Here is a 27,732-nt window from a genome sequence, read left to right on the forward strand (position 1 = left end):
CTCCATTAGCAACCAACCTATGTGAGACGTGGCTGTACTTGTATTATTCCTTAAATGTTAACCATTGTCAAACCACTGACATGACAAGACTTTTAGCAAAACCAGCAGTTGCCACATAAGTGTCGTCAGTTGTGGTAGGACGATTCAGTTGCCTGGGCTGTTATCAGGCAACTGAATCATCCAACCACCAACTGAAGAGCAGTCCTGAACTACACTCTGCCTCATTGGTGACCCTCGGACTATCTTTGATTGGACTTTATCTGTTTTACCATGCACTAAATGTCATTTCCTTATCATGTATATATACACTGTAAGTGGCTCGATTGTAATCATGTATTGTCTTTCCACTGACAGGTTAGCATGCACCAGAAGCTTTTCACTGTACCTCGGTACACGTGACAATAAAGATTCAGATTCAACTTTAATTGTCATTGTCAGTGTACAGTACAGAGACAACGAAATGCAGTTAGCATCTCCCTGGAGAGCGACATAGAATATGATTCCAATAAATAAATCTATTTACATGCATACAGTCATAGTGTTTTTCCTGTGGGAGGAGTTGATTGGCAGTCACCGAGGTACAGTGTTGAGTAGTGTGACAGCCGCAGGGAAGAAGCTGTTCCTGGACCTGCTGGTCCGGCAACGGAGAGACCTGTAGCGCCTCCCGGATGGTAGGAGGGTAATCTGAACTAAACTTATAGAGAGTGATGAAGTCATCTATCTATATTACTAAAAGTCTGTTCTTGACCGGTTTTGGCCTTCTGTGCTGCGATTTCCGAGAGAACGCCACCACCTATGGCCGTCATTTTTGGCCACCTCGCTCAGAGCCCCCCTCCGCCGCATGTTTGTTCCATACACCCACGATCACCCATTAAATCTTTCCCAACTCACCTTAAACCTATGTCCTCGGGTTCTCGACTCCTCTGGCAAAAGACTCTGTGTGTTTACCCAAAATATTCCTCTCCGGTCATAATTCTGTCCACCCTTTATCCTCCTGCGCTCCAAGGAATAAAGCCCAAGACTTGATATTGATATTGGTATTGGTTTATTTTTGTTATTTGTATCGTGAAAAGCTTTTGTTTGCAAGCTATCCAGTCAAATCAAGTCGAGTCAAGTCAAGAGAGTTTATTGTCATGTGTCCCTGATAGGACAATGAAATTCTTGCTTTGCTTCAGCACAACAGAACATAGTAGGCATTGACTACAAAACAGATCAGTGTGTCCATATACCATTATATATGTAAATACATGAATAAATAAACTGATAAAGTGCAAATAACAGATAATGGGCTATTAATGTTCAGAGTTTTGTCCGAGCCAAGTTTAATAGCCTGATGGCTGTGGGGAAGTAGCTATTCCTGAACCTGGTCATTGCAGTCTTCAGGCTCCTGTACCTTCTACTTGAAGGTAGCAGGGAGATGAGTGTGTGGCCAGGATGGTGTGGGTCCTTGATGATACCGCCAGCCTTTTTGAGGCAGTGACTGCGATAGATCTCCTCGATGGAAGGGAGGTCTGAGCCGATGATGGACTGGGCAGTGTTTACTACTTTTTGTAGTCTTTTGTGCTCTAACTTTTGTGCTCAAGTTGCCGAACCAAGCTACGATGCAACCAGTCAGCATGCTCTCTACTGTGCACCTGGAGAAGATAGAGAGAGTCCTCCTTGACAAACCGACTCTCCGTAATCTTCTCAGGATGTAGAGGCGCTGATGTGCTTTCTTAATAATTGCATCAGTGTTCTTGGACCAGGAAATATCTTCAGAGATGTGCACGCCCAGGAATTTGATGCTCTTGACCCTTTCAACCATAAACGGGACTGTGGGTCCCCATCCTACTCCTTCCAAAGTCCACAATTAGTTCCTTGGTTTTGCTGGTGTTCAGGGCCAGGTTATCGTGCTGGCACCATATGGACAGTTGCTCGATCTCTCTTCTATACTCTGACTCATCCCCATCAGTAATACGTCTCACAACAGTGGTGCAGTCACCGAGCTTGATGATGGAGTTCGCACTGTGACCGGCTACGCAGTCATGAGTATAGAGTGAGTACAGCAGGGGGCTGAGCACGCAGCCTTGAGGTACTCCCATGCTGATTGTTATCGAGGCTGACACATTTCCACCAATACGAACAGACTGTGGTCTGTGAATGAGGAAGTCAAGGATCCAATTGCAGAGGGATGCGCAGAGACCCAGTTCTGTGAGTTTGGTAACCAGCTTGGAGGGGATGATTGTGTTAAATGCTGAGCTATAATCGATGAATAACAGCCTGACATACGAGTTTTTGTTGTCCAAGTGGTCCAGAGCGGAGTGGAGAGCCAGCGAGATCGCATCCACTGTTGATCTGTTGTGGCGGTAAGCGAACTGCAGTGGGTCCAGGTTTTTGTCGAGGTAGGAGTTGATTTGCTCCATGATCAGCCTCTCAAAGCACTTCATCACCACCGGCGTTAGTGCGGTGCGTTAGTGCGTTTGGTCGCCTAATTATAGGAAGGATGTCAACAAAATAGAGAGAGTACAGAGGAGATTTACTAAACAGAATTAGGCCATTCGGTCCATCAAGTCTATTCCGCCATTCAATCATGGTTGATCTATCGTTCCCTCTAGACCCCATTCTCCTACCTTCTCCCCATAATTTCTTACTAACCAAGAATTTGTCAATCTCCGTCTTAAAAATATAATTCGACTTGCCCTCCACAGCCATCTGTGGCGGCTCTACCATTTCATGAGAAAAGAAATTGATGCAATTTGTTCATCCTTTCCTGATAGTAATATGTAAAACTCTGCTAGTAACCTTGCGGATCTGTGGTGTGGCATACTGACAGTGTTACATATCCTTTCAACAATGTGCCGATTGAAACCTGACAGAATATGATTATGTTTGATTCAAGTTCAACATCACCCCTTTGGTCCCCATTCTGAAGAAACAAAAGGGAGAGATTAAAAAAGAGTAACCCGTGGTTACTTAATAATTCTATTCCCCGTTATTGCTGGGTAATGATGCAGAATTGCCAGCAAATTTTGATCAAATGGATTTGTTAAATCAATTCATAATGTGGGCAACTGATAGGATCAGATCAGTGGACGATTTAATCTCCATCTGATTGATGTTTGATTTAATGTTATTATTCCAATTGCCTTGTACAAAGGAAAATTGTCCAATTTTAACCTCCTTTGTAAAGGCATTCCCAACTCCATTCTAAATATCACAAATTTAATCTTATGCCAATGTATCATTATTCTTAAATTATTCAAAAACATTCTGCTTACATTGATAAAATGAAGGGGAATGCTGATGGTCAACATGAAAAAATGTAAACTCCAAAAAATAAAATATACAGTCCCCTCCATAATGTTTGGGACAAAGACCCATCATTTATTTATTTACTCCACAATTTGAGATTTGTAATAGAAAAAAAAAATAAATAAATAAAATAATAATAATAATCACATGTGGTTAAAGTGCACATTGTCCGATTTTAATAAAGGGTATTTTTATACATTTTGGTTTCACCATGAAGAAATTACAGCTGTGTTTATACATAGTCCCCCCTATTTCAGAGCACCATAATGTTTGGAACACAGCAATGTCATATAAATGAAAGTAGTTATGTGTATTATTTTGTTGAATAGCCTTTGCATGCAATGACTGTTTGAAATCTGCAATTCATGGACATCACCAGTTGCTGGGTGTCTTCTCTGGTGATGCTCTGCCAGGCCTGTATTGCAGCCATCTTTAGCTTATGCTTGTTTTGGGGGCTCATCCCCATCAGTTTTCTCTTCAGCATATATAAGGCATGCTCAATTGGGTTCAGATCGGGTGATTGACTTGACTACTCAAGAATTCACAATTTTTTAGCTTGGAAAAACTCCTTTGTTGCTTTAGCAGTACTTTTGGTAACTTTGTCTTGCTGTAGAATGAACCGCCGGCCAATGAGTTTTGAGGCATTTGTTTGAACTTGAGCAGATAGGATGTGTCAATACACTTCAGAATTCATTATGCTACTGCCATCAGCCGTTGTATCATCAATGAATATAAGTGAGCCAGTACCTTCAGCAGCCATACATGCCCAGGCCATAACACCCCCACCACCGTGTTTCACAGATGAGGTGGTATGCTTTGGATCTTGGACAGTTCCTTCTCTCCTCCATACTTTGCTCTTGCCATCTCTCTGATATGTTAATTTTCATCTCATCTGTCCACAAGACTTTTTTCCAGAATTTTCCAGTTGCTCTTTTAAGTACTACTTGGCAAACTGTAACCTGGCCATCCTATTTTTGCAGCTAACCAGTGGTTTCCATCTTGTAGTGTAGCCTCTATATTTCTGTTCATGAAGTCTTCTGCAGACAGTGGTCATTGACAAATCCACTCCTGAAGAGTGTTTCTGACCCGTGGGACAAGTGTTTGGGGATTTTTCTTTATTATAGAGAGAATTCTTCTATCATCAGCTGTGGATGTCTTCTTTGGCCTGCCAATCCCTTTGCGATTAGTAAGCTCACCAGTGCTCTCTTTCTTCTTAATGAAGTCCCAAACAGTTGATTTTGGTAAGCCTACGTTTTGGCTGATGTCTCTAAAAGTTTTATTCTTGTTTCTCAGTCTCATAATAGCTTCTTTGACTTTCATTGGCACAACTTTGGACCTCATGCTGATAAACAGCAATAAAAGTTTGCAACGTTGATGGAAAGACTGTAGGGAAGACTAGATGCTGAGAGCTCTCTTATTCCTGCATTAAACACACCTGAGCAATTAGAAATGCATGTGAAGCCATGTGTCCCTAACATGGTGTCCTGAAATCCAGGGACTATGTATAAACACAGCTGTAATTTCTACATGGTGAAATCAAAATGTATAAAAATACCCTTTTATAATATCTGACAATGCCCACTTTAACCACATGTGATTTTTTTCTATTACAAATTTCAAATTGTGGAGTACAGAGGCAAATAAATAAATGACGGGTCTTTGTCCCAAACATTATGGAGGACACTGTAGTCAAGTGGCAAACTAGCACACAAAAATCCAGATGAGCTGATGTATGGGTCAGCAGAAGGCATCATAGGACATTTTTTTAAAATGTGGAAATGAGAAGCAAAAGCCAAGGCTCCCAGGGGTCAAGTTTCACCTGGTATACTACATAAGAATGACTGCAGATCAAAATAATACCCAAGTTTCTCAGATAGCAAAGACATTCTCCTGTCTCATTAAGTTTTACTGCAAGGTGTACAATTTCTGTTGTATTAATTAATGCTGGTCCTCAATGCTACCCATCAGAATTTTAGAGATCAGAAGAAACAATATACCATAGGCAGAGACAAGCAGTGTAGGGCTAGTGGAGAGACGTTGTTCTATTTCAACTGCGTCACAGTTTGTCACCTGACAGGGGGCTTACCCAGTGAAAGCTAGGAACTCATTACACATGAGAATGCATGTTTTCAGCTTAAAATACAACAGAACATAAAACAGTGCAGCACTAGAACAATCCCACTAGAACTTGCTAGCTGAACTGATCTTGTCTGATCCATATCCCTCTATTCTCTGCATTTCCATGTGCCTATCCAAAAGTCTCTTAAACACCACTATCATATCTGCTTTCACCATCACCCCTGGCAATGTTTTCCTGGCCCCCACTACCCTCCGTGTTAAATCATTGCCCCACACATCTCTGTTAAACTTTTCCCCTCTCAACCTATAGTGTTGGATATTTTCACGCTGGGATAAAGGTTGTGACTATCTACCCTAGTTATGCCTCTCATTATTTTGTATACTTAACCAAGTCTCGCCTCAACCTCTGACATTCCAGACAAAACAATCCAAGTCTATCCAACTACTCCCTGTAGCTGAAACCTTCCAATCCAGGCGGCATTCTGATAAATCTCTGCACCTTCTCCAAAGCTTCCACATCTTTTCTGTAATGGGGCGATCAGAACTGCATGCGATATTCCAAATGCTGCCTGACCAAAGTTGTATAGAATTGCATCCTGACCTTGATTTCTGCTCCAAAGTTAAAGCTTTTATAACAGCATTGAATGTAAGAATAGCACTCACCTTTGAATGTCTCCTTTCTATCTCAGGACTAGAATTAGCTCCACATTGGCCAGATCAGAGCACTGGTTTCATCACTAACTATTTAAAAAAACTTGCATTGCACAGCTGAATACACTTTGATGATTGCTGCATGGAATTGGTTACTTCATCTCGTATCCATTATCAATTAGCTCTGCTATTTGCCACTTTGCACAGGTGTGATGCATGGAGTATTTTCAACACCCCTAACATTTTCCCGTATTATCCATGGAATGACCATACAAATGATTCCTACTTTGTACGTACATTGCAATACCTGTATCAAGTTTAAATTTAATCTGCCCAATCTCTGATTTTAAGTAATTTTCTAATTGCCATTCATTTCCATTCCACTGACCTTCCTACTTTGGTTATATTTGTGAATTGGTCAGAGTTACAGAGTGATACAGCATGGTAACAGGCCCTTCTGCCGAACTTGTCCACACCGACCAACATGTCCCAGCTACACTAGCCCCACTTGCTAGCATTTGGTCCATATCCCTCCAAACCTGTCCTATCCATGTACCTGTCTAACTGTTTCTTAAACATTGGGATAGTCCCTGCCTCAACTACCTCCTCTGACAGCTTGTTCCATACATCCATCACCCTTTGTGTGAAAAAGTTACCCCTCAGTTCCTATTAAATCCCCTTCACCTTAAACCTATGTCTTCTGGTCCTCAATTCACCTACTTTGGGCAAGTGACTCTGTGCATCTACCCGATCAAAACCTCTCATGTTTTTATACACCTCTATAAGATCACCCCTCATCCTCCTACGCTCCAAGGAATAGACCCTGCCTCCTCAAACACTCAGAGAGTGATACTATTTGGAAACAGGCCCTTCGGCTCAACTCAGCCACACCGGCCAACAATATCCCAGCTACACTAGTCCCACTTGCCTGCGCTTGGTCCATATCCCTCCAAACCTGTCCGATCCATGTACCTGTCTGTTTCTTAAATGATGGGATAGTCCCATCCTCAACTACCTCCTCTGGCAGCTTGTTCCACACACCCACAACCCTTTGTGTGAAAATGTTACCTCTCAGATTCCGATTAAATCTTTTCCCCTTCACTTTGAACCTATGTCCTCTGGTCCTCGATTCCCCTACTCTGGGCAAAAGACTGTGCATCTACCCAATTTATTCCTCAGTATTTTGTACACCTCTATAAGATCTCCCCTCATCCTCCTGCATCCATGGAATAGAGACCAAGCCTACTCAACCTCTCCCTATAGCTCACGTCCTCTAGTCCTGGCAACATCCTCGTAAATCTTTTCTGAACCTTTTCATCCAATCATTGATGTAGATGACAAACAGTAACGGGCTCAGCACTAAACCCTGAGGCACTCCACTGGTCACAAGCATCTAATCTGAAAAGCAACCTTCCACTATTACCCTCTGCTTCCTTCCATGGAGCCAATTTGCTATCCATTCAGCATATCAGCTATCTCTCCTTGGATCTCCTTCAAAGTAACATTAGCATATTTGCAGATGACACAAACCATATAACACCATATAACAATTACAGCACGGAAACAGGCCATCTCGGCCCTACAAGTCCGTGCCGAACACTTATTTTCCCCTAGTCCCATCTACCTGCACTCAGACCATAACCCTCCATTCCATTCCCATCCATATACCTATCCAATTTATTTTTAAATGATAAAATCGAACCTGCCTCCACCACTTCCACTGGAAGCTCATTCCACACAGCTACCACTCTCTGAGTAAAGAGGTTCCCCCTCATGTTACCCCTAAACTTCTGTCCCTTAATTCTGATGTAATGTCCTCTTGTTTGAATCTTCCCTACTCTCAATGGGAAATGCTTATCCACGTCAACTCTGTCTATTTCTCTCATCATTTTAAAGACCTCTATCAAGTCCCCACTTAACCTTCTGCGCGCCAAAGAATAAAGACCTAACTTATTCAACCTTTCTCTGTAACTTAGTTGCTGAAACCCAGGCAACATTCTAGTAAATCTCCTCTGTACTCTCTCTATTTTGTTGACATCCTTCCTATAATTGGGCAACCAAAATTGTACACCATACTCCAGAATTGGTCTCACCAATGCCTTGTATAATTTTAACATTACATCCCAACTTCTATACTCAATGCTCTGATTTATAAAGGCTAGCAAACCAAAAGCTTTCTTTACCACCCTATCTACATGAGATTCCACCTTCAGGGAACTATGCAGTTATTCCTCGATCCCTCTGTTCAACTGCATTCCGCAATTCGCTACCATTTACCATGTACGTCCTATTTTGATTTGTCCTGCCAAGATGTAGCACCTCACGCAAAGCTGGTTCAAAGTAACATTAGCAAATTTGCAGATGACACAAAGCTGGGTGGCAGTGTGAACTGTGAGGAGGCTATTTGGGTGGAATTGAGAAATTGGAAAGCGGTAGCAACACTTATAGGGGTGTATTATAGACCGCCAAATGGGGTACGAGAATTGGAAGAGCAAATATGTAAGGAGATCGCAGATATTAGTAGTAAGCACAAGGTAGTGATTGTGGGAGATTTCAATTTTCCATACATAGACTGGGAAACGCATTCTGTAAATGGGCTGGATGGTTTGGAGTTTGTAAAATGTGTGCAGGATAGTTTTTTGCAGCAATACATAGAGGTACCTACTAGAAAAGGGGCAGTGCTGGACCTCCTTTTAGGAAATGAGACAGGTCAGGTGGCAGAGGTATGTGTTGGGGAACAGTTTGGGTCCAGCGATCACAATACCATTAGTTTCAATATAATTATGGAGTGGGTCAGAACTGGACCTAGGGTTGAGATTTTTGATTTTTAGAAAGGCTAACTTTGAGGAGATGCAAAAGGATTTAAAAGGAGTGAATTGGAACATTTTGTTTTATGGGAAAGATGTGGAAGAGAAATGAAGGACATTTAAAGGTGACATTTTAAGAGTACAGAATCTTTATGTCCCTGTTCGGTTGAAAGGAAATAGTAAAAATTGGAAAGAGCCATGGTTTTCAAGGGAAATTGGACACTTGGTTCCGAAAAAGAGAGAGATCTACAATAATTATAGGCAGCATGGAGTAAATGAGGTGCTTGAGGACTATAAAGAATGTAAAAAGAATCTTAAGAAAGAAATTACAAAAGCTAAAAGAAGATATGAGGTTGCTTTGGCAAGTAAGGTGAAAGCAAATCCCAAGGGTTTCTACAGCTATATTAATAGCAAAAGGATAACGAGGGATAAAATTGGTCCATTAGAGAGACAGAGTGGACAGCTATCTGCAGAGCCAAAAGGGATGGGGGAGATATTGAAAAATTTATTTTCTTCGGTATTCACCAAGGAGAAGGATATTGAATTATGTGAGGTAAGGGAAACAAGTAGAGTAGCTATGGAAACTATGAGATTCAAAGAAGAGGAAGTACTGACACTTTTGAAAAATATAAAAGTGGATAAGGCTCCAGGTCCGGACAGGATATTCCCTAGGACATTGAGGGAAGTTAGTGTAGAAATAGCAGGGGCTATGACAGAAATATTTCAAATGTCATTAGAAACGGGAATAGTGCCGGAGGATTGGCGTACTGCGCATGTTGTTCCATTGTTTAAAAAGGGTTCTAAGAGTAAACCTAGCAATTATAGACCTGTTAGTTTTCACGTCAGTGGTGGGCAAATTAATGGAAAGGATACTTAGAGATAATATATATAAGCATCTGGATAAACAGGGTCTGATTAGGAACAGTCAACATGGATTTGTGCCTGGAAGGTCATGTTTGACTAATCTTCTTGAATTTTTTGAAGAGGTTACTCGGGAAATTGATGAGGGTAAAGCAGTGGATGTTGTATATATGGACTTCAGTAAGGTCTTTGACAAGGTTCCTCATGGAAGGTTGGTTAAGAAGGTTCAATTGTTGGGTATTAATGGTGGAGTAGCAAGATGGATTCAACAGTGGCTGAATGGGAGATGCCAGAGAGTAATGGTGGATGGCTGTTTGTCAGGTTGGAGGCCAGTGACTAGTGGGGTGCCACAGGGATCTGTGTTGGGTCCACTGTTGTTTGTCATGTACATCAATGATCTGGATGATGGTGTGGTAAATTGGATTAGTGAGTATGCAGATGATACTAAGATAGGTGGTGTTGTGGATAATGAAGTAGATTTTCAAAGTCTACAGAGAGATTTATGTCAGTTGGAAGAGTGTGCTGAAAGATGGCAGATGGAGTTTAATGCTGATAAGTGTGAGGTGCTACATCTTGGCAGGCAAATCAAAATAGGACGTACATGGTAAATGGTAGCGAATTGAGGAATGCAGTTGAACAGAGGGATCTAGGAATAACTGCATAGTTCCCTGAAGGTGGAATCTCATGTAGATAGGGTGGTAAAGAAAGCTTTTGGTGTGCTAGCCTTTATAAAGCAGTGCATTGAGTATAGAAGTTGGGATGTAATGTTAAAATTGTACAAGGCATTGGTGAGGCCAATTCTGGAGTACGGTGTACAATTTTGGTTGCCTAATTATAGGAAGGATGTCAACAAAATAGAGAGAGTACAGAGGAGATTTACTAGAATGTTGCCTGGGTTTCAGCAACTAAGTTACAGAGAAAGGTTGAACAAGTTATTCTTTGTCTTTATTCTTTGGAGCGCAGAAGGTTAAGGGGGAACTTGATAGACGTCTTTAAAATGATGAGAGGTATAGACAGAGTTGACGTGGATAAGCTTTTCCCACTGAGAGTAGGGAATATTCAAACAAGAGGACATGAGAATTAAGGGACAGAAGTTTAGGGGTAACATGAGGGGGGACTTCTTTACTCAGAGAGTGGTAGCTGTGTGGAATGAGTTTCCAGTGGAGGTGGTGGAGGCAGGTTCGATTTTATCATTTATAAATAAATTGGATAGTTATATGGACGGGAAAGGAATGGAGGGTTATGGTCTGAGTGCAGGTAGATGGGCTAGGGGAGAATACGTGTTCGGCACGGACTAGAAGGGTCGAGATGGCCTGTTTCCGTGCTGTAATTATTATATGTTATATGATGCTATGAGAATGCAGGGTGACTTGGACAGGTTGGGGGACTGGGCAGATGCATGGCAGATGAAGTTTAATGCGGATAAATGTGAGGTTATCCACTTTGGTAGCAGGTACAAGTGAACCTCTGCCTCATCTGAAAAGACTGTTGGGTTCCTTGGACGGAGTCGAGGGAGTAGGTATAGGGGCAGGCATTGCATCTCCTGCGGTTGCAGGGGAAAGTACCTGGGGAGGGGATGAGTTAACCAGGGAGTTGCGCAGGGAACAGTCTCTACGGAAAGGGGTGGAGATGGGAAGATGTGGCTAGTGGTGGGATCCCGTTGGACGTGACAAAAATGTTGGAGGATTACGTGCTGTATACGACGGCTGATGGGGTGAAAGGTGAGGACTAGGGGAATTCTGTCCCTGGTGAGACTGGGGGAGGTGGAAACAAGACTAGAGCTGCGGGGTATCAAGGAGACATTAGTGAGGGCCTCATCTATGATGAAAGAGGGGGAACCTCCATTCCCTAAAGAATGAGAACATCTCAGATGTCCAGGTAAGGAACACCTAATTTTGGGTGCAGATGTGACGTAGACATTGGAATTGGGAGTATGATCAGTGGAGATTGACAGGTCCTTGATTAGTAGGGGGTCAAAGTTTACGGGGAGACAGCAGGAGAGTTGTTGAGAGGGAAAGATAGATCAGATACTATTGAGTGGAGTAGACTCAATGGTCCAAATGGCCTAATTTTGCTCCTATGAGTTATGAAACATCGGATTTTGCACTATTTCTGTTCAATATGCATTGCATAATTATCAATAATATTTGACTGATAAATAAGAATATTTACGGCCATCTGTTAAGCCTTTGAATAAATTCTGCTAGGGCACAACCACACCAGTTTATTGAAAGGCTTAACAAATGGACATAATTATTCTATTTATCAGTCAACTGTGCCTTTAGAAAATACACCTACCAATCCAAAACATCTGAAGAATAATGAACAAAAAAAATCCAAGGCCTTTCCAAAGGTAACACTTGAGACACAAATTAATTAAAACAATGTCTCTCTCCTTACATGGAGGTTTCTTATAGGCCTTTCTCACGGGGCGACTTGACGCAAGAGGTAACCAGAGTTGAACATCGTGGGAACCTCGTACGATAACCGTACGGCATTCGTGGACCACCGTGGCGCTAACGGCAGGTACTCGTGTAACTTGTTGACTCGGGAGAAAATTCAAGCAAGTTTGAATTTCTCCAAGAGTGACTTGTACACTTGTGGTTGAACATTGAAACATTATATGGACGTAGTGGCCAGTGCGATATCCGTAATAACTCTTGCGTTTATCGTGGGAACTCCTGCGAACGGTGAACCCGGAAGCTGGACAGAGGGGACAGAAGGTGAGTAATCTGGAATGAACATGCTGGTCGTTCTCTGCCCACACGATCTCTACGGAGCTTCCAGGCTGTTTATATATAAAAGAGCATTCCAAAAGTGTCTCACCAGCAATCTGCAGCCTTCAAGAGGTCTTTTTAAATGAAGTGTTTATTTCCAACGTCTGGTAAATTTCGGTAGAATTGTCACCAGCGTTTAGAGAATATGTACCTGTGATTTTGTCCTATTTTTTTCTAATACTCATTAAATCAACGGGAGACTAAAAGTGGCATTTAGATAAACAAAGTTGCTGCCTTGGCGAATATCGATGCTATTATCTTTATGTAAACTGTGAGGGTTCGCAGCTGCCACAATGCGTCTGACGAGTTATACCAATGTAATTTGGCACAAGCTGGTTTAATTGTGAGAAAAACTCTTCAAAGCCCTTCCAAGACGGAGGAATTCCCCAGAAAGTAGCTCGTTTTCTTTTGTAGAACTTTCCTCTGTCAACGCATAGATCTACAGTTAGGGAACCAACTGCCGGTACTGATGTATTTGAGTGTTTCAGGGAATTTCCTCTGATTATTTTCAAGCTTTGGCCATCTCTTTTGAACTCATTTGATTCGATACTATTTGATTTTGGAATGGTGGTTACTTATTATATAAATGATGTGACTTATTTTCTGTTCCTATGATTCTCTAAGTACTTTGTTTATAAATTCTGAACTCGTGAATTCGAGATTTCAGTGGTTTTCTGTATGCGGCTCACTCAGATACACCTGGCACAAACCGGCTTTTCCCATTTGGACCGTATAAGCCGTTTACAATCGCGTTGGACTCACTACATTTCTATGATCTGTAATCGTTTAACATTGAGTATAAACGATTATATTTAATACTCGGAATGCATATTGATTTTAGCGATGCCATACAACTTTCTCTGTATGTGAAGGGAACGATTGCTTCTAGTATGTTTACACCTCTCTGTAAAACATCCATTCTTAAAAAGGTGGTCTCAATATCGCCAATGGAACATGTGTCAATGTGTCAAAGCACTTGTAATGCTTGTCTAAAAAAAAGTGACATCATTTGTGCCACGTGATGATTTAACAACACTTCACAGTTCACAATGTTCATTCAATATTTAACGGGAAAGCTCGGGAGACGGACAAGTCACTCGCACAAATAACAGAAATGCCGAGTACCCGTGGGAACTCTTTATCTACCCCCCGTTATATCGTGTGATATCGTGCTAGACCACGACCACTTCACTCTGGTTACATCTTGCGTCAAGTCGCCCCGTGAGAAAGGCCTATTAAGTTGCATTTGCCAAACTGATGACCCTATGTTGCTATTCTTTTGATCCGCTACATTTAATGAGATTTTGCTTCCTCCAACCATCTTCTTACCCTTGCCCCGACCTTCAAACTCCTAAACAATATCCCAAAGAGGTTATGTGTAGGAAGGAACTGCAGATACTGGTTTAACCCAAAGATAGACACAAAGAGTTGGAGTAACTCAGCAGGTCAGGCAGCATTTCTGGAGAAAAGGAATATTTGACATTCTGGTTCCAGTTGACAAGAGAGTGATATAGAACTAATGAATGAAAGAAACGTAACAATGACCAAGCAAAGATGGAACCCACAATGGCCCATTGTTGGCTGTGGGCTAGGTTAATCAATACAACGATGAATCATGTCTTCCCTACTGGAGTGACTTCGCTGCTGGGCGAACATACACACAGAATACACACTGCCAGTGTAAATTGAAAAGCAGCTGTTTGGAAAAATGCATGAAACCTAACTTGAAATTATATGAATTCTGAATGCCACAGTTAAAAAAAAAACTGAAAACAGTGGAAAACCATTTATAGTAGATTACTGAGAATGAAATGTCACATCAACAAATTAATAATAATTTGATTTACTGCTGCATGGAAGAATTTAAGATATGTCTTTTATTTTTTTTGTAACCATTCTCACTGAATTTGCACATAACATTGCAATAGTTTTAAGTAGTGTAGCAAGGACTTCTCTGGAACTCAGTTTTTGAGGTAAAGTAATAAATGTTGCTGCTGCTAACATACAATACATTTGGTGGTACCAACCGAGGGTGATTTTCTAGGCACATGTAACAATAAACTAAGCATTAGTGGCCAGAAGCAGCTTTCTAACACTTTGCATTACTTACAAAATACTCATTACTTACAAAATATCTAATATCTAATATCATTAGAGCCCTTCGGAAAGTTGATTCTGTGTTAGCAAGGATCACAAATGTACTAAACAGACCATCATTTGTAATGTAACTATTAGCAACTTTAATCTAAGGAAACTTTTCTGAAATGGCAATTCAATTGATGTTTGTTAGACATTGAGTATACCTTTTAAAATGTAAAACAGCATTTGAAATCTCAAACTGTATGCCCTAACGGATGTACATAAACACAATATGGTGAACTCAGGCTAGTAATTCTAGCAAGTTCAGAGGCTGGCACAAAACAAAATGTTAACCTTTTTCCCCATTTCCTCCACAGTTGCTCCACAAACTGCCTCTCATTTGCCATCATTCTTCCTCAGTCCAACAAACCCCCCCCCCCCCCCCAAATTGAAGCCCCCCACTCCAAATTGAGGCCCCCCCCACTCCCAAGTGAGCACCTCAAGTCATCTGTCTTTGACTGTCTGTCTTAGTCATAGACAAAGACGGGAAAAATGTGCGAGTTTCTTCATAAAGTTCTGTTTTACGAATTCCACTTTTTTATTTAATCAAAATAGTTTTCTTACAGTAGTACTAGATAATATTTTAACTTTCCTTTAAAAACAGGATTCAAAATTTCAGAAGCAATCTTTAGGTTGGTTTTCAAGGAATTTGTGCCACCATGATTCCATGATGCACAACTTAAAAACAAAGGAAAGTATTAGATGACTTGATGTTTTAAAGTATGAGATTTGTGACTCCAAAACATAAAATGCTGGAACTAGCAAGTCAAGCAGCATCTGTTAAAAGATAGTCAGCATGTGTAAGGTCTGTGACTTTTCATCAAAGAGTATTTCAACATTTAGTAATTTTTGCTCTTCAAGACTTGATGTGCAAGGTGGCACAAATCTTTTTTTAAATATCACTATTTATTCCAAAAAAAAAACATTAACATATCACGTCCCCAACAGGTCAAGATAGAACCTAGCACCAGAACTGAGAAAAGTTCTTAAACACTTCCGTAATTCTTTCAGTTATGAAGCCATATAATTGCTTTTCGTGTTTTCATCCAGCATCCACAATCATGTTTTTGTATATCCTTTTTTTCTTTTCTGCAGTGGCTAAAAAGAGTTTGTTTCAACTTAATGTGCATTTACTCCATTTGGACTAATAAAGAATGGTAGTGCCTGATCGGGCTGTGAATGTGTTGAAAACATTGTAGAGGATTGGACCTATTGTGACATTTTTGTTTCTTACCTTTTGTGAATCAGCCAATGTCTGCAGAAATAATTACTCTTTCTAGCCTAAAAAAAATTCAATATCCCAATAAATGTGCAAGTGTTCACCTAAGCAGATGTGGTCTATTTTACTATTCTCTCTGTATCTGAAATGTACTAACCAATGAAAAACAAAATTACTCTGCTATCTCCAACATTTAAATGCTTATTTTATAATCCCAAGTAGAATGTTAAGGTCCAATAATTGTATTAAACCAATTGTTATTACCCATCTAATGAATGTAATCAAGGTAGAACAGGAATGTTCCTGTCTAATATACAAATGGCATTTTTAAATTATAACTCTTTAATGCACAAATCGATTGGCAAACTTGGCCATTCCAGCAGGTTATGTTTCCAAAGTAATTTCACTCTTCTGTCACCGATGTCTTTCTGGGTTTCAATACAAGATCTTTGACGAATGGTGTTAATTCTTGCAGCTCCTTTCGAGCTGCCTCTCCTTCACTCTCTGCCTCTTTCTCAATGTTACTGTATTCGCCAGAGTCCTCATCTCCTTTGCCTTTTCTGTGCTGACCAATAAGTTGTTTCACGACTAGACCTTGATATTTCACGAGGAGTTTGTACTGGTCCTGAGGGGGAAAAACAAAAAGATCCTATTTACTACTTTAGGATTTTTTTTGTTACAACTGCTTTTCTGACTAAGCCATCAAGACATCTTATGATGTATAGGAAGGAATTACAGATGCTGGTTTAGACCGAAGATAGACACAAAGTTCTGGAGTAACTCAACGGGTCAGGCCGCATTTTTGGAGGAAAGGAATGGGCATCAGACTTTGAAGAAGGGTCTCGACCCGAAACGTCACCTATTCTTTTTCCCCAGAGATGCTGTCTGACATGCTAAGTTACTCCAGCATTTTGTGTTTATCTTATGAGGTGGTTGTTGATGTAATTAAATCCCAATAAACAGTTTCTCAGGTTAGAACACTGGAGAATATGAACGATGGGGAAACCAGCTTTTAAAAATGGGTTGAATTGCAAGTGTTCAGCTGGCAAGTTCTAAAATTTGCAAGTTCTAAATTTGTGCAGACCTGCTGAAACTCAACGTGGCATACGTTATACAATGTGGAAACAGGCCCTTCGGCCCAACTTGCCCACACCGGCCAACATGTCCCAGCTACATTAGCCCCACCAGCCACATTTGGTCCATATCCCTCCAAACCTATCCTATCTATGTACCTGTCCAACTTTTTTTAAATGTTGGGATAGTCCCAGCCTCAACTACCTCCTCTGGCAGCTTGCTCCATATACCCACCACCATTTGTGTGAAAAAGTTACCCCTCAGATTCCTATTAAATCTATTCCCCTTCACCTTAAACCTATATCCTCTGGTCCTCGATTCACCTAATCTGGGCTAATGTCCCTGGTTTTCAATGCTTGATACCACGCAGTCCAATTGTGAAGCCTGATCGCGTTAGAATCCCTGGCTCTTAGATGGGGAATCCACCTCTCCAATCTCACGCCAGCCAGAATTATTTAAAAAAAGTAATCTCAATAGATTGTACATCAGAAACATTTAAAAGCCCCCATCTTTGATCTGAGGTGAAGTGCCCTCCTCAGTTTTGCTTAGGGTGATTTTTGTGCATGGCCTGACAGCTAAACTATTCCTTTTCATTCAACATGAGTAAATGCAGGCAGACAGCTAATTGAAGCAGGTTCCATTTGGACCTGTGTTATGTTGAAGGTCATGCCTTGGAGATAACAGCATAACCTTAACAAAAAATCTATATATATTTTTGGGACAGATTAAGTATTTGTTTTCTACTTAAGGTGCCAATGGGACATTTAAATCCCGCTGCAGATCACAAATCGGCATGGCAAGCAATCATTGCGGGGGAGAATATAGTATTAAACATTTATGCCTCATTAATGAGAACACAAGGGACATAATAGATCAATAACGCTTAGTCTTCCACCCACTTCTGGCTTTATACATTCACAAGATGATGCAAGTTAAATACTTCCAAAATATTTGATTATTCTGGCTGCTTCAATGTCAATTCAACATCAGGTTTTAAAGCAGTTAAATAATCTGAAGCAAGCAACATCCTCTTTGGACCAGTTGTGTAAAAGTTATTCTACATATTTATCTTGGATGTGAAGTCCTGCAAATTCACAGATAATCAAGATTGTCTATTATTAAAAAATGTCTATTCATCCTCTCATTGCCAATCTGCAAAGATAAGTGTAAGAGTATCAGTGCAGGGTATTCCTTCCCAAAGCCCGCTCTTCCAGCCAATTCATGGCCAATCTACGTCACTCAAAGTCCACTTTACCCATAACACTTATTGAATTTTTTAATTGATGAAAAATCATGTGGTAAGGAATTCCAAGGCTCAAAACTCTGAGAAGAAATTCGCCCTCATCTATATTAGGTGTCCACTTATTCCAACACAATGACCTTTGGTTCTTGTCTCTGCCATGAGAGAAAATATCCTCTCATCATTTATAGTCCTAAGAGTCATGCAGCACAAAACCAGACTCTTTGGGCCAACACAGCGAGGCCGAAAATGCAGGATTATACCTCGTGGATCCAGAATCTCAATACCCATTTCTTTGAAGATCCTTGGGGATTACTAGCCTTTAGTCTCATTCTGATGGAGAATTAACATCTTGGGTCAAAGACAGTTTCTTTTTCTGCAGCTTGACCAGCTGAGTGTTTCTAGTATTTTCAATTTCTACTTTAGTCCAATTGGTTTGTGTAATTATTCCTCTGGTGATGCGATAGTATTTAATTCTTTGTCGGCATTACTCTGTCTTAATGGGAAGTTCACATCACCTTCTCTATTGAAGAGTGATGCAATGTGTGTTACATTCATCTGCCATTTTCTTGTTTCCAATTGCTATTTCACTAGCCTCCCTGGGGCCAAAGTTTACACAGTGTCTGAAAAAGGCTCCTGACCCGAAATATCACCTATCCATGTTCTCCAGAGATGTTGCCTGACCCACGCAGTTACTTCACTACTTTATATTGTTCACATGGAACGTTCTCCTTCTTTGGTCATTCTCTTAATGGATGCTCAGATTCTCTTTCACTTACAAACCAAGAAGAAAATACTCTTGTAGCTCCCTGCTAAAGACCATGATAAAAAATAGGGCTTATTTGATGAAACTTGCTTTGCTCAAACAACACTAAGATACAGGAAAAATGAATAAATAGTAAGAAATAAAATAATGCCATGCAACATATGAGTTTTTTCTCTACATATTCCAAAGGGGAACTAGCAATTTTAAAATATGATAACGGTCATAAGGTCATAAGTGATAGGAGTAGAATTAGGCCATTCGGCTCATTCAATCATGGCTGATCTACCTCTCCCTCCTAACCTTTGGGGTTAGGAGGGAGAGATAGATCAGCCATGATTGAATGGGCCGAATGGCCTAATTCTACTCCTATCACATGACCTCCTGCCTTCTCCCCATAATCTCTGACACCCGTACTAATCAAGAATCAAGTTAATTTTGAATCAAATCTACCAACTCCCCATGTATCCCTAGTGCCTTAATGTTCTGGATCAGTCTAACCCCAAGTACCTCATCGAGAACTTACCTCAGGAATCTTGCCATTGAGGAAACTGATAATCTGTGGTACACATCTGCCAGGCGCATGAAGCATGTGGTGTGATGAAAGTTGGAACAACAGAACAGATGTCAGATGCAGAACCAGTGCAGGGTCCTCAGATGTTTTGACTTGTTCAAGTAATGCTTGCCTGTGTTGGAACAGGACTTGCCTAGGACAAGAGGGCATGTTGGTTGAAAGTTAACTGGTGTTTCAAAGACATGTTAGCCAGAATTCAGATCTGGACTTATTCTGCATTGCTCTGAAGATAGACACAAAAATCTGGAGTAACTCAGCGGGTCAGGTAGCATCTCTGGAGAGAAGGAATGGGTGATGTTTCGGGTCGAGACCCTTCTTCATATTGGTTAGGGAAAAGGAAACGAGAGATATAGATGGTGATGTGGAGAGATAAAGAATAATGAATGAAAGATATTCAATAAAGTAATGAAGATAAAGGAAACAGGCCATTGCAAGCTGTTTGTAGGGTGAAAATGAGAAGGTAGTGCGACTTGGGTGGGGGAGGGATAGAGATAGAGGGAATGCTGTGTCTATCTTCGGTTTAAACAAGCATTTGCAGTTCCTTCTTACACATTTTGACTGCATTGCTCTGACTTGCATACAACATAGCCCAAATCTAAAACAAAAGTACTGTTCACATTTTTGATTTGACAAATTGCCTAAAGAATATTAGGAATTAATATCTGGAATAGTTGAAGAAATGAGAGACAAATCGCCTTCTGGAAATAAACCACCTCAGTCCATTGTAAATGTGTTTCAAGGATATTTGTAAAGAGTTGCCTAGAAATCAGATCTTACACAGCATCCATTTAAAATTGTTTATGGTGTGAATGCTAAATTGGAAATGAAGAACAAATGGTCAAAATCAGAAGCATTAGATGAAGAAATGTTAACTGTAGTTTTCTTCCCTTTAAGAATATTTATAAGATGACCTGCACATTTCATTGTTTGCATTTGCTTTATCATTCACACGTTGACCCAGGCAAAATGGGTACGTGCTTTTGGAGATCACTCCATAGAGATGATTAAAAATGGGTATGCAGGATGGGGGAAAAGGGGTTATTTCAAGCTGATTATAATTGTTAAAAACAAACCACTGGAAGAACTCAGCAGGTCAATTAGTATCTGTGGAAGCTGAGGAATGGTCAGGTTTCAGTTTAGTTTATTGCCACATGTACCGAGGTACAGTGAAAAGCTTTTGTTGCGTGCTAACTAGTCAGCAGAAAGACAATACATGATTATAATCGAGCCATTCATAGTGTACAGGTACATGATAAGGGAATAACGTTTTGTGCAAGATAAAGCCAGTAAAATCCGATCAAAAACAGTCCAAGGTCTGGGACTGTAGAGGGGAGATGGCCAGTATAAAGAAGAGGTGATGCGGAGGGATGAGGTAGGAGCTGGCAGACGGTAGGTGTAACTTGGGGATGAAGGAGTTGATGATAGGCAGATGGAGCCAGTTGGGGGGGGGGGGGGGGGTGAAGAGGGTGGAGGTACAGACAACGGTTAGAAGGCAATAAATAAATACACAACAGGCTGTAGATGCTGCAATCTGAATCTGGCCTCCGCAGCCTTCTTATGTTTTCTCTCATCACCTTCCAGCCTCAGTCTCTACCTCCAACCCTTTCCCTCTCCCTACATGGATCCATCTGCCCCTTTTTGTTTTTCTTCTTTCTCCATATGTCTATACCTTTCACCCACCGGCCACTGTCTCCCAACATCTTCCCTCTTTCCCCCCCCCCCCCCCCCCCCCTCAACCTAGCTATGCCTGCCCAATATCTCCCTCCTCACTTGGTTCCACCTATTGTCTGCCATCTTCTGCCTCATCCCTGCATCTCATCTCTTTATAGTAGCCGCCATCCCTCCCTGATGCAGGCCTTGACCCGAAACACTGACCATCCCTCTGCCTCCAAGGCCGTTTGATTCTGTTCTAGGTTAAAGCATCTAAGGGTGCCAGAGACCCGGGTTAGATGCTGACTATAGTTGCTGTCTGAACTGAGTTTGTACGTTCTCCCTGTGACTGTGTGGGTTTTCTGCGGGTGCTCCGGTTTCCTCCCACATTCCAAAGATGTCAGGGTGTGTAGGATAGAACTAGTATGCGGGTGATCGATGTTCGGCCTGGACTCGGTGGGCCGAAGGGCTGTGTCCACGCCCCATCTCTAAACTAAAATCTAATCTGCAGTCGCTTGCGCCTCCGATTATATAAAGGTTGTTGATGGCGGCATTTTAAACTAATTGTTAATTTTTTTAAAGAATACGGTGCACATGGATATCATCACCTGTCGGGTGGGGGTGGGGGCACATGAAGGGCAAATGAAACCTGCGTTAGGGTGATTGGCTTCTACATCTATCTGGTCCAATTTCCCTGTGGGCGTGACTGGACTGGAAACGGACACAAGAACTTCAATACAGGAGAATATCGCTTTTTATACGTGATTTATAAATCATAAACTGATGCAAATGGATCAAATTTCTAAGCAACTGGTGTTACTATTTGTTATTTACTCTTAAAAGGCCTGCAATCAGATTTACCTAAGTACAATGCACACTAACATAAACCCCATCATTGTAAATTACATTTTCCAATGTCCACATTTTTCTTATAATTTTACCTTTCTTTCTTTTTATCGATCTTTTTGAGCATAAGTCCACAAACATCTGTTACACCATCCAAAATGGAAAGAAACTCTTCAATACACTGAATGGGGAAAACAAAAGTAAATCAACCAAAAGTCCTGATTAAGTCAATCAGAAACCTTCCTTTTAAAGGAGCTGGTTCTGTTTTAATACTTCACTGAACCTTTTGATGAGTACTCATTGCATCTGGATTTGTTGCTTCACCAATTTCAAGTGCAGGTTAAATACAATTGCTGAGCTGGAACTAACCTTTATTAACCTAGAATTTATTTTACTAATTTCAATCTCAAATGTATACATGTATAATCTTAAAATTAATGGCATTTATCTTTCTCAAATACTATGCAAAGGCAGAAAAGTCACACCCTATTTCAACTCTGTGCTATAATTAATTATTCAGTCATGAAAACTGCAATTTGAATGAATTTTTCATGAACCCCCTACAATATCAACTCTCTTAGTGTGCGGCACAGTGGCGCAATGGTAGAGTTAATGCCTTCCAGCGCCAGAGACCCGGGTTCGATCCTGACTGTAGATGCTGTCTGTCTGGAGTTTGTATGTTCTCCCTGTGACTGCGTAGGTTTTTTCCGGGAACTCCGGTTTCCTCCAACACTCCAAAGATGTATAGGTTTATAGGTTAATTGGCTTCGGTAAAATTGACCGTAGTAAGTGTAAGATAGATGATTGTTTGTTGGCATGGACTCTGTGGGCCAAAGGGCCTTTATCCACACTGTATCTCCAAACCAAACTAAACTAAACTAAACTCTTCACAAAAAAGACACAGTAAAGGTAAGCATAAAAGTAACAGACACAAGTATATCAGTGGTGTAGGGGTAGAACTACTGCCTAACTATGGGTGCTGTCTGTACAGAGTTTGTACCTTCTCCCCGTGAGCTGCGTGGGTTTTCTCCGAGATCTTCAGATTCTTCCCAGACTCCAAAGACGTACAGGTTTGTAGGTTAATTAGCTTGATATAAAAAAAATTAAATTGACCCTAGTGTGTGTAGGATAGTGTTAGTGTGCGGTATTGCTGGTCGGAGCAGACTCGTTGGGCAGAAGGACCTTTTCTGCGCTGTATCTCTAAACTAAAAGTAGGAATATTGGGCAGCACTTATTCTTTTAAATCAGTTCACACTTGGGTACACCTTTGTCACCAAATGTTTCCTACAACTGCAGGAATAGGAACACTCCCTCTCATAGCCTGGTTTAAAGCTCAGCTTTGAGAGCACGGGGAGAGGAGGTGAACGGGAAATAGGATGTCTTCTCCTGGCAGGAGAAAGATTTCCAGACAAATGAATAGCAGGAGGGGAGAGATGGTGGAGGAGGTCTGCAATGGGTAACCCAGTTATACATTTTCTAAGTACTTTGATGATTAGACCAGGGCTGCTAAGATCTCTCAATCCTTTCTTCAGTACTTCTATTTCATTTACAAGCTGACCATTCCCCTACAACCTGGACTCTTGTTTCAGTCTCTGGAGCAAATGATTCTGCTCTTTACGGTCTCTTAACTTAGTATGTGCTTCCAGACACACCAATATGGTTGACACTTAACTGCCTTTTCAGTGAAGAGGTAAATAGGGGTGAACAATAAAATATGGTAGTGTGTAGGAAGGAATTGCAGATGCTGGTTTAAACCGAAGATACACACAAAAAAGCTGGAGTAACTCCGTGGGTCAGACAGCATCTCTGGAGAAAGGTAATAGGTGGCGTTTGGGCGAGATGTCACCTACAGGGTGTGATAATAATGGAATTTGGAGGGAGTGTATTTTGAGGGAGAACTTGCAGCCTTCCCTTGGAATAATGAAAGACATATATACGTACATAAATACACACATACCTACTAACTTAAACTTGCATACATGCAGAAACTGCTATAAAATCAAGGTTGAGAAAAACTACTTACTGATTCATAGTGGAAGAATCAAAACTTACTTTGCCATTCAGTGAGTTATGAAGCTTCAAGAGAGGACCTCTACTTTCCTCAGCTAGTTTTGCCAACATTTTCAATCTGAGCTGAGCATTAAAAAGGACACAACTTTAGCCTCTGCAAGTGAAACATTCAGATAAATGTTACATAGTTGTGCTGACTTCTCCTTACCTCAGAGGTTATTGATGTGTAGATTTCGACTGACATCATTAGGTCTCCAGCCATGAAGTTGAACAGGAGGTTGGAGATGTCAGTGCAAATGGTCTTCAATAAATGCTTTTCCAGTTGAACTTGTGTGTCATCTAAAATATCCCAAAACATGACTAGTTTGCATGGCATGACCAACAAAATGAGCACCATTAACATAAATGAGATTAACAAGCATGTAGACACAACATGCTGGAGTAATTTTGTGAGGCAGCATCTCTGGAGAAGGAATGGGCAACGTTACGGGTCGAGACCCTTCTTCAGAGTGATGTCAGGGGAGGGGGCGGGACAAAGATAGAATGTAGTCGGAGACAGTAAGACTAATGGGAGAACTGGGAAGGGGAAGGGGATGGAGAAAGAAAGCAAGGGCTATCTGAAGTTAGAGAAGTCAATGTTCATACCGCTGGGGTGTAAACCACCTAAGCGAAATATGAGGTGTTGTTCCTCCAATTTGTGCTGGGCCTCACTCTGACAATGGAGGAGGCCCAGCACAGAAAGGTCAGATTGGTAATGGGAGGGGGAGTTGAAGTGCTGAGCCACCGGGAGATCAGATAGGTTAAGACGGACTGAGCGGATGTGTTCAGCGAAACGATTGCCGAGCCTGCGCTTGGTCTTGCCGATGTAGAGAAGTTGACACCTGGAACAGTGGATACAGTAGATGAGGTTGGAGAAGGTGCAAGTGAACCTCTGGCTAACCTGGAAAGACTGTTTGGGTCCTTGGATGGAGTCGAGGGGGGAGGTAAAGGGACAGGTGTTGCATCTACTGCGGTTGCAGGGGAAAGTACCTGGGTGGTTTGGGTGGGAAGGGACGAGTTGACCAGGAAGTTTCAGAGGGAACGGTCTCTGCGAAAAGCAGAAAGGGGTGGAGAAGGGAAGATGTGCCAGTGGTGGGGTCCCGTTGGAGGTGGCAAAAATGTTGGAGGATTATATGCTGTATGCGACGGCTGATAGCGTGGAAGGTGAGGACAAGGGGGACTCTGTCCTTGTTACGAATGGGGGGAGGGGGTGTAAGAGCGGAGCTGCGGGATATAGAGGATACCGTAGTGACAGTCTCATCTATAATGCAAGAGGGGAACCCCCGTTTCCTAAAGAATGAGGACATCTCCGATGCCCTGATGTGGAACACCTCATCCTGGGTGCAGATGCGGCGTAGACGGAAGAATTGGGAGTAGGAGATAGTCTTTACAGGAAGCAGGGTGGGAAGAAGTGCAGTCAAGATAGCTATGGGAGTCAGTAGGTTTGTAGTAGATGTCAGTCAATAGTGTGTTTCCTGTGATGGAGACGGTGTCAATAATGTGTTAAACAAGCATGTGTTGGCTTTCAAATTCTCAATATAAATCACAGTTGGTAAACAGTCATATTTCCTGGCTGCACTGCACAAAATGGTCACTGCAATAGCTCTAAGAAAATGTCTGCTGCGATAGTTCTAAGAAAATGCTAAACAAAGGATGTTTGAAGAGGCTAACAATTATTGAAATATCAAATACATAAAGGCTGTTTATTAAATGCAATCACTCGACATTAAAAAAAAACATACACCTATACATTGCACACTAAAGTGAAGTATTGCAGAAAGCAGAAATCTAAAATTAAAGTTTGTTAAGTAACAATCATGGAGAGAGATACAAAACTAATACTACAATGCACGGTGGTGCAGCGGTAGTGTTGCTGCCTTAAAACGCCAGAGACCCGGGTTCGATCCTGAACACGGGTGTTTGTCTGTACAGTTTGCATCTTCTCCCCGTGACCTGCGTGGGTATTCTCTGGGAAGCTCTCGTTTCCTCCTACACTACAAAGACGTATAGGTTTGTAGGCTAATTGGCTTGGTATAAATGTGAAAAAATTGTCCCTAGGATAGGTAGGATAGTGTTAGTGTGCGTGGATCACTGGTCGGCACAGACTTAGTGGGCTGAAGGGCCTGTTTCCGCACTGTATCTCAAAACTAAACAATGACCTTTCAACAGAAATATATATTGTTGGAGTTGCGAGTGTTTTGTGGAAAATACAAAAGACACGTAAATGGGAGAGGGGAAGGGAATATGATGGAAATAGGAAGATAAATCGATGTCAAAGGTAATGATTGTGCAAGGCAAAAGCGACTGAGAGTGTAGAGGGGAGATAGCCAGCAGGGCCGGCCTTAGGAGGTGCGGGGCCCAATTGTGAAAATGTTTCGTAGAAATATAAATAAATAATTATAAATGAGTCACGTGTCGTGAGTAAAATGACAATTCGGGGGAGAGTTCCTTTCACAGCGTGTGGGGAGTCTAGCCAGGGGTAAAGTTGCGGGGAGGGAAGGAGCGATGAGAAGGAGGGGGTCGGGTTCATGCCTGTAACACTCACTCACCGCTGCCACGGCGCTCCGGGCGCTACCGCATTGTGGCCGGGGAGGGAAGCAGCTCGCGTGGCTACGAGCGGCTTCCATCGCCGGACAGCGGAACCGACTGCCATCTCAGCGCCTTCTGCCGGCCCGCTCACCTCTGGCAGTGCTCTCCGTCTGAACAGTGAGGGGACCAGCTCAAGAGCAAAGATCATAGAGTGGAGTGGGTCAGCGGGTGATGGATAGCATCACAGCGGGCGGTGGAGCTTACTCTTGTGTTAGCGCGAACAAGGGATCAATTGAGGTTACTCGCACTGACATATGGAGTAAGCTCCACCGCCCACTTGCCTGTTATCCATCGCCCCCTGACCTGCTCTTGAGCTGGATGATCCCCGGCCGACCCCCTCCTTCTCAACCCCCCTGCCCTCCCCGCAACTTTACCTCTGGACAGACTACCCACACGCTGTGAAAGGAACTCCCCCCCCAGCAGCGCTGTCCTTTTTCAGCCGCTTCCCACTTTACAGCTGCTTCCCATCAGCTGCTAGCAATGAGGGATAGACTTGGCTATACCTCAGTACAGCAACATCGTTCTTGATGTTGCTGTACTGAGGGATAACGAAGTCTATCCTTCTTGGCTAACAACCTAACCTTCGGCCTCCAAGAAGCAGGTACATTTTCCAGCAATGTTACAAAATTTTGAGATTTTAAAAATCAAGTCTGCAATTTTATCTAATTCTGAAATTGAAGATAGACAAAAGCTGGAGTAGCTCAGCAGGACATGTAGCGCAGATACTCTAGAGAGAAGACCCTTCTTCAGACTGAACTGAACTCTCGTCGGTGAGAGTACTTGTGATTGGCTGAAGAAGGGTCTCGACCAGAACCGCAACCCTCTCCCCAGAGCCCCTGCCAATCCTGCTGAGCCACCACAGACAGGGAGTTGAAGGTAGACACAGGGGGGTCCACCTTCAACTTCAGAGCCAAACAAAAAACAGAGTGCTGGAGGAACTCAGCGGGCAAGGCAGCGCCCACGGAGGGACCCGCCACGGGCCAGGACTCTCCCCCCCCTCCCCCACAACAGAAAGGAACCGCAACTGCAGCCATCACCGCAAAACGTCTAAGAAGGAACTGTAGATGCTGGAAAATCGAAGGTAGACAAAAATGCTGGAGAAACTCAGCGGGTGAGGCAGCAT

At 42.0% G+C, this 27,732-nt stretch overlaps 1 protein-coding gene across 1 annotated transcript in view; it reads right to left on the reverse strand.

Moving 5' to 3' along the window:
- Positions 1–14,323: 14,323 nt before the first annotated feature.
- Positions 14,324–27,732, reverse strand: part of ufl1 (UFM1 specific ligase 1) — a 54,918-nt gene continuing 41,509 nt past the window's right edge. The window contains exons 15-19 of the mRNA XM_033021059.1: positions 24,190–24,320; positions 24,024–24,104; positions 22,067–22,152; positions 19,428–19,608; positions 14,324–16,449 (exon numbers count right to left, since the gene is read on the reverse strand). Coding sequence (XP_032876950.1) covers positions 16,228–16,449; positions 19,428–19,608; positions 22,067–22,152; positions 24,024–24,104; positions 24,190–24,320 — 701 coding nt within the window. The 3' untranslated portion in view covers positions 14,324–16,227. The remainder of the gene's footprint in view (positions 16,450–19,427; positions 19,609–22,066; positions 22,153–24,023; positions 24,105–24,189; positions 24,321–27,732) is intronic.

This window comes from Amblyraja radiata, chromosome 5 (assembly GCF_010909765.2).
Source record: "Amblyraja radiata isolate CabotCenter1 chromosome 5, sAmbRad1.1.pri, whole genome shotgun sequence".
NCBI lineage: Eukaryota > Metazoa > Chordata > Chondrichthyes > Rajiformes > Rajidae > Amblyraja > Amblyraja radiata.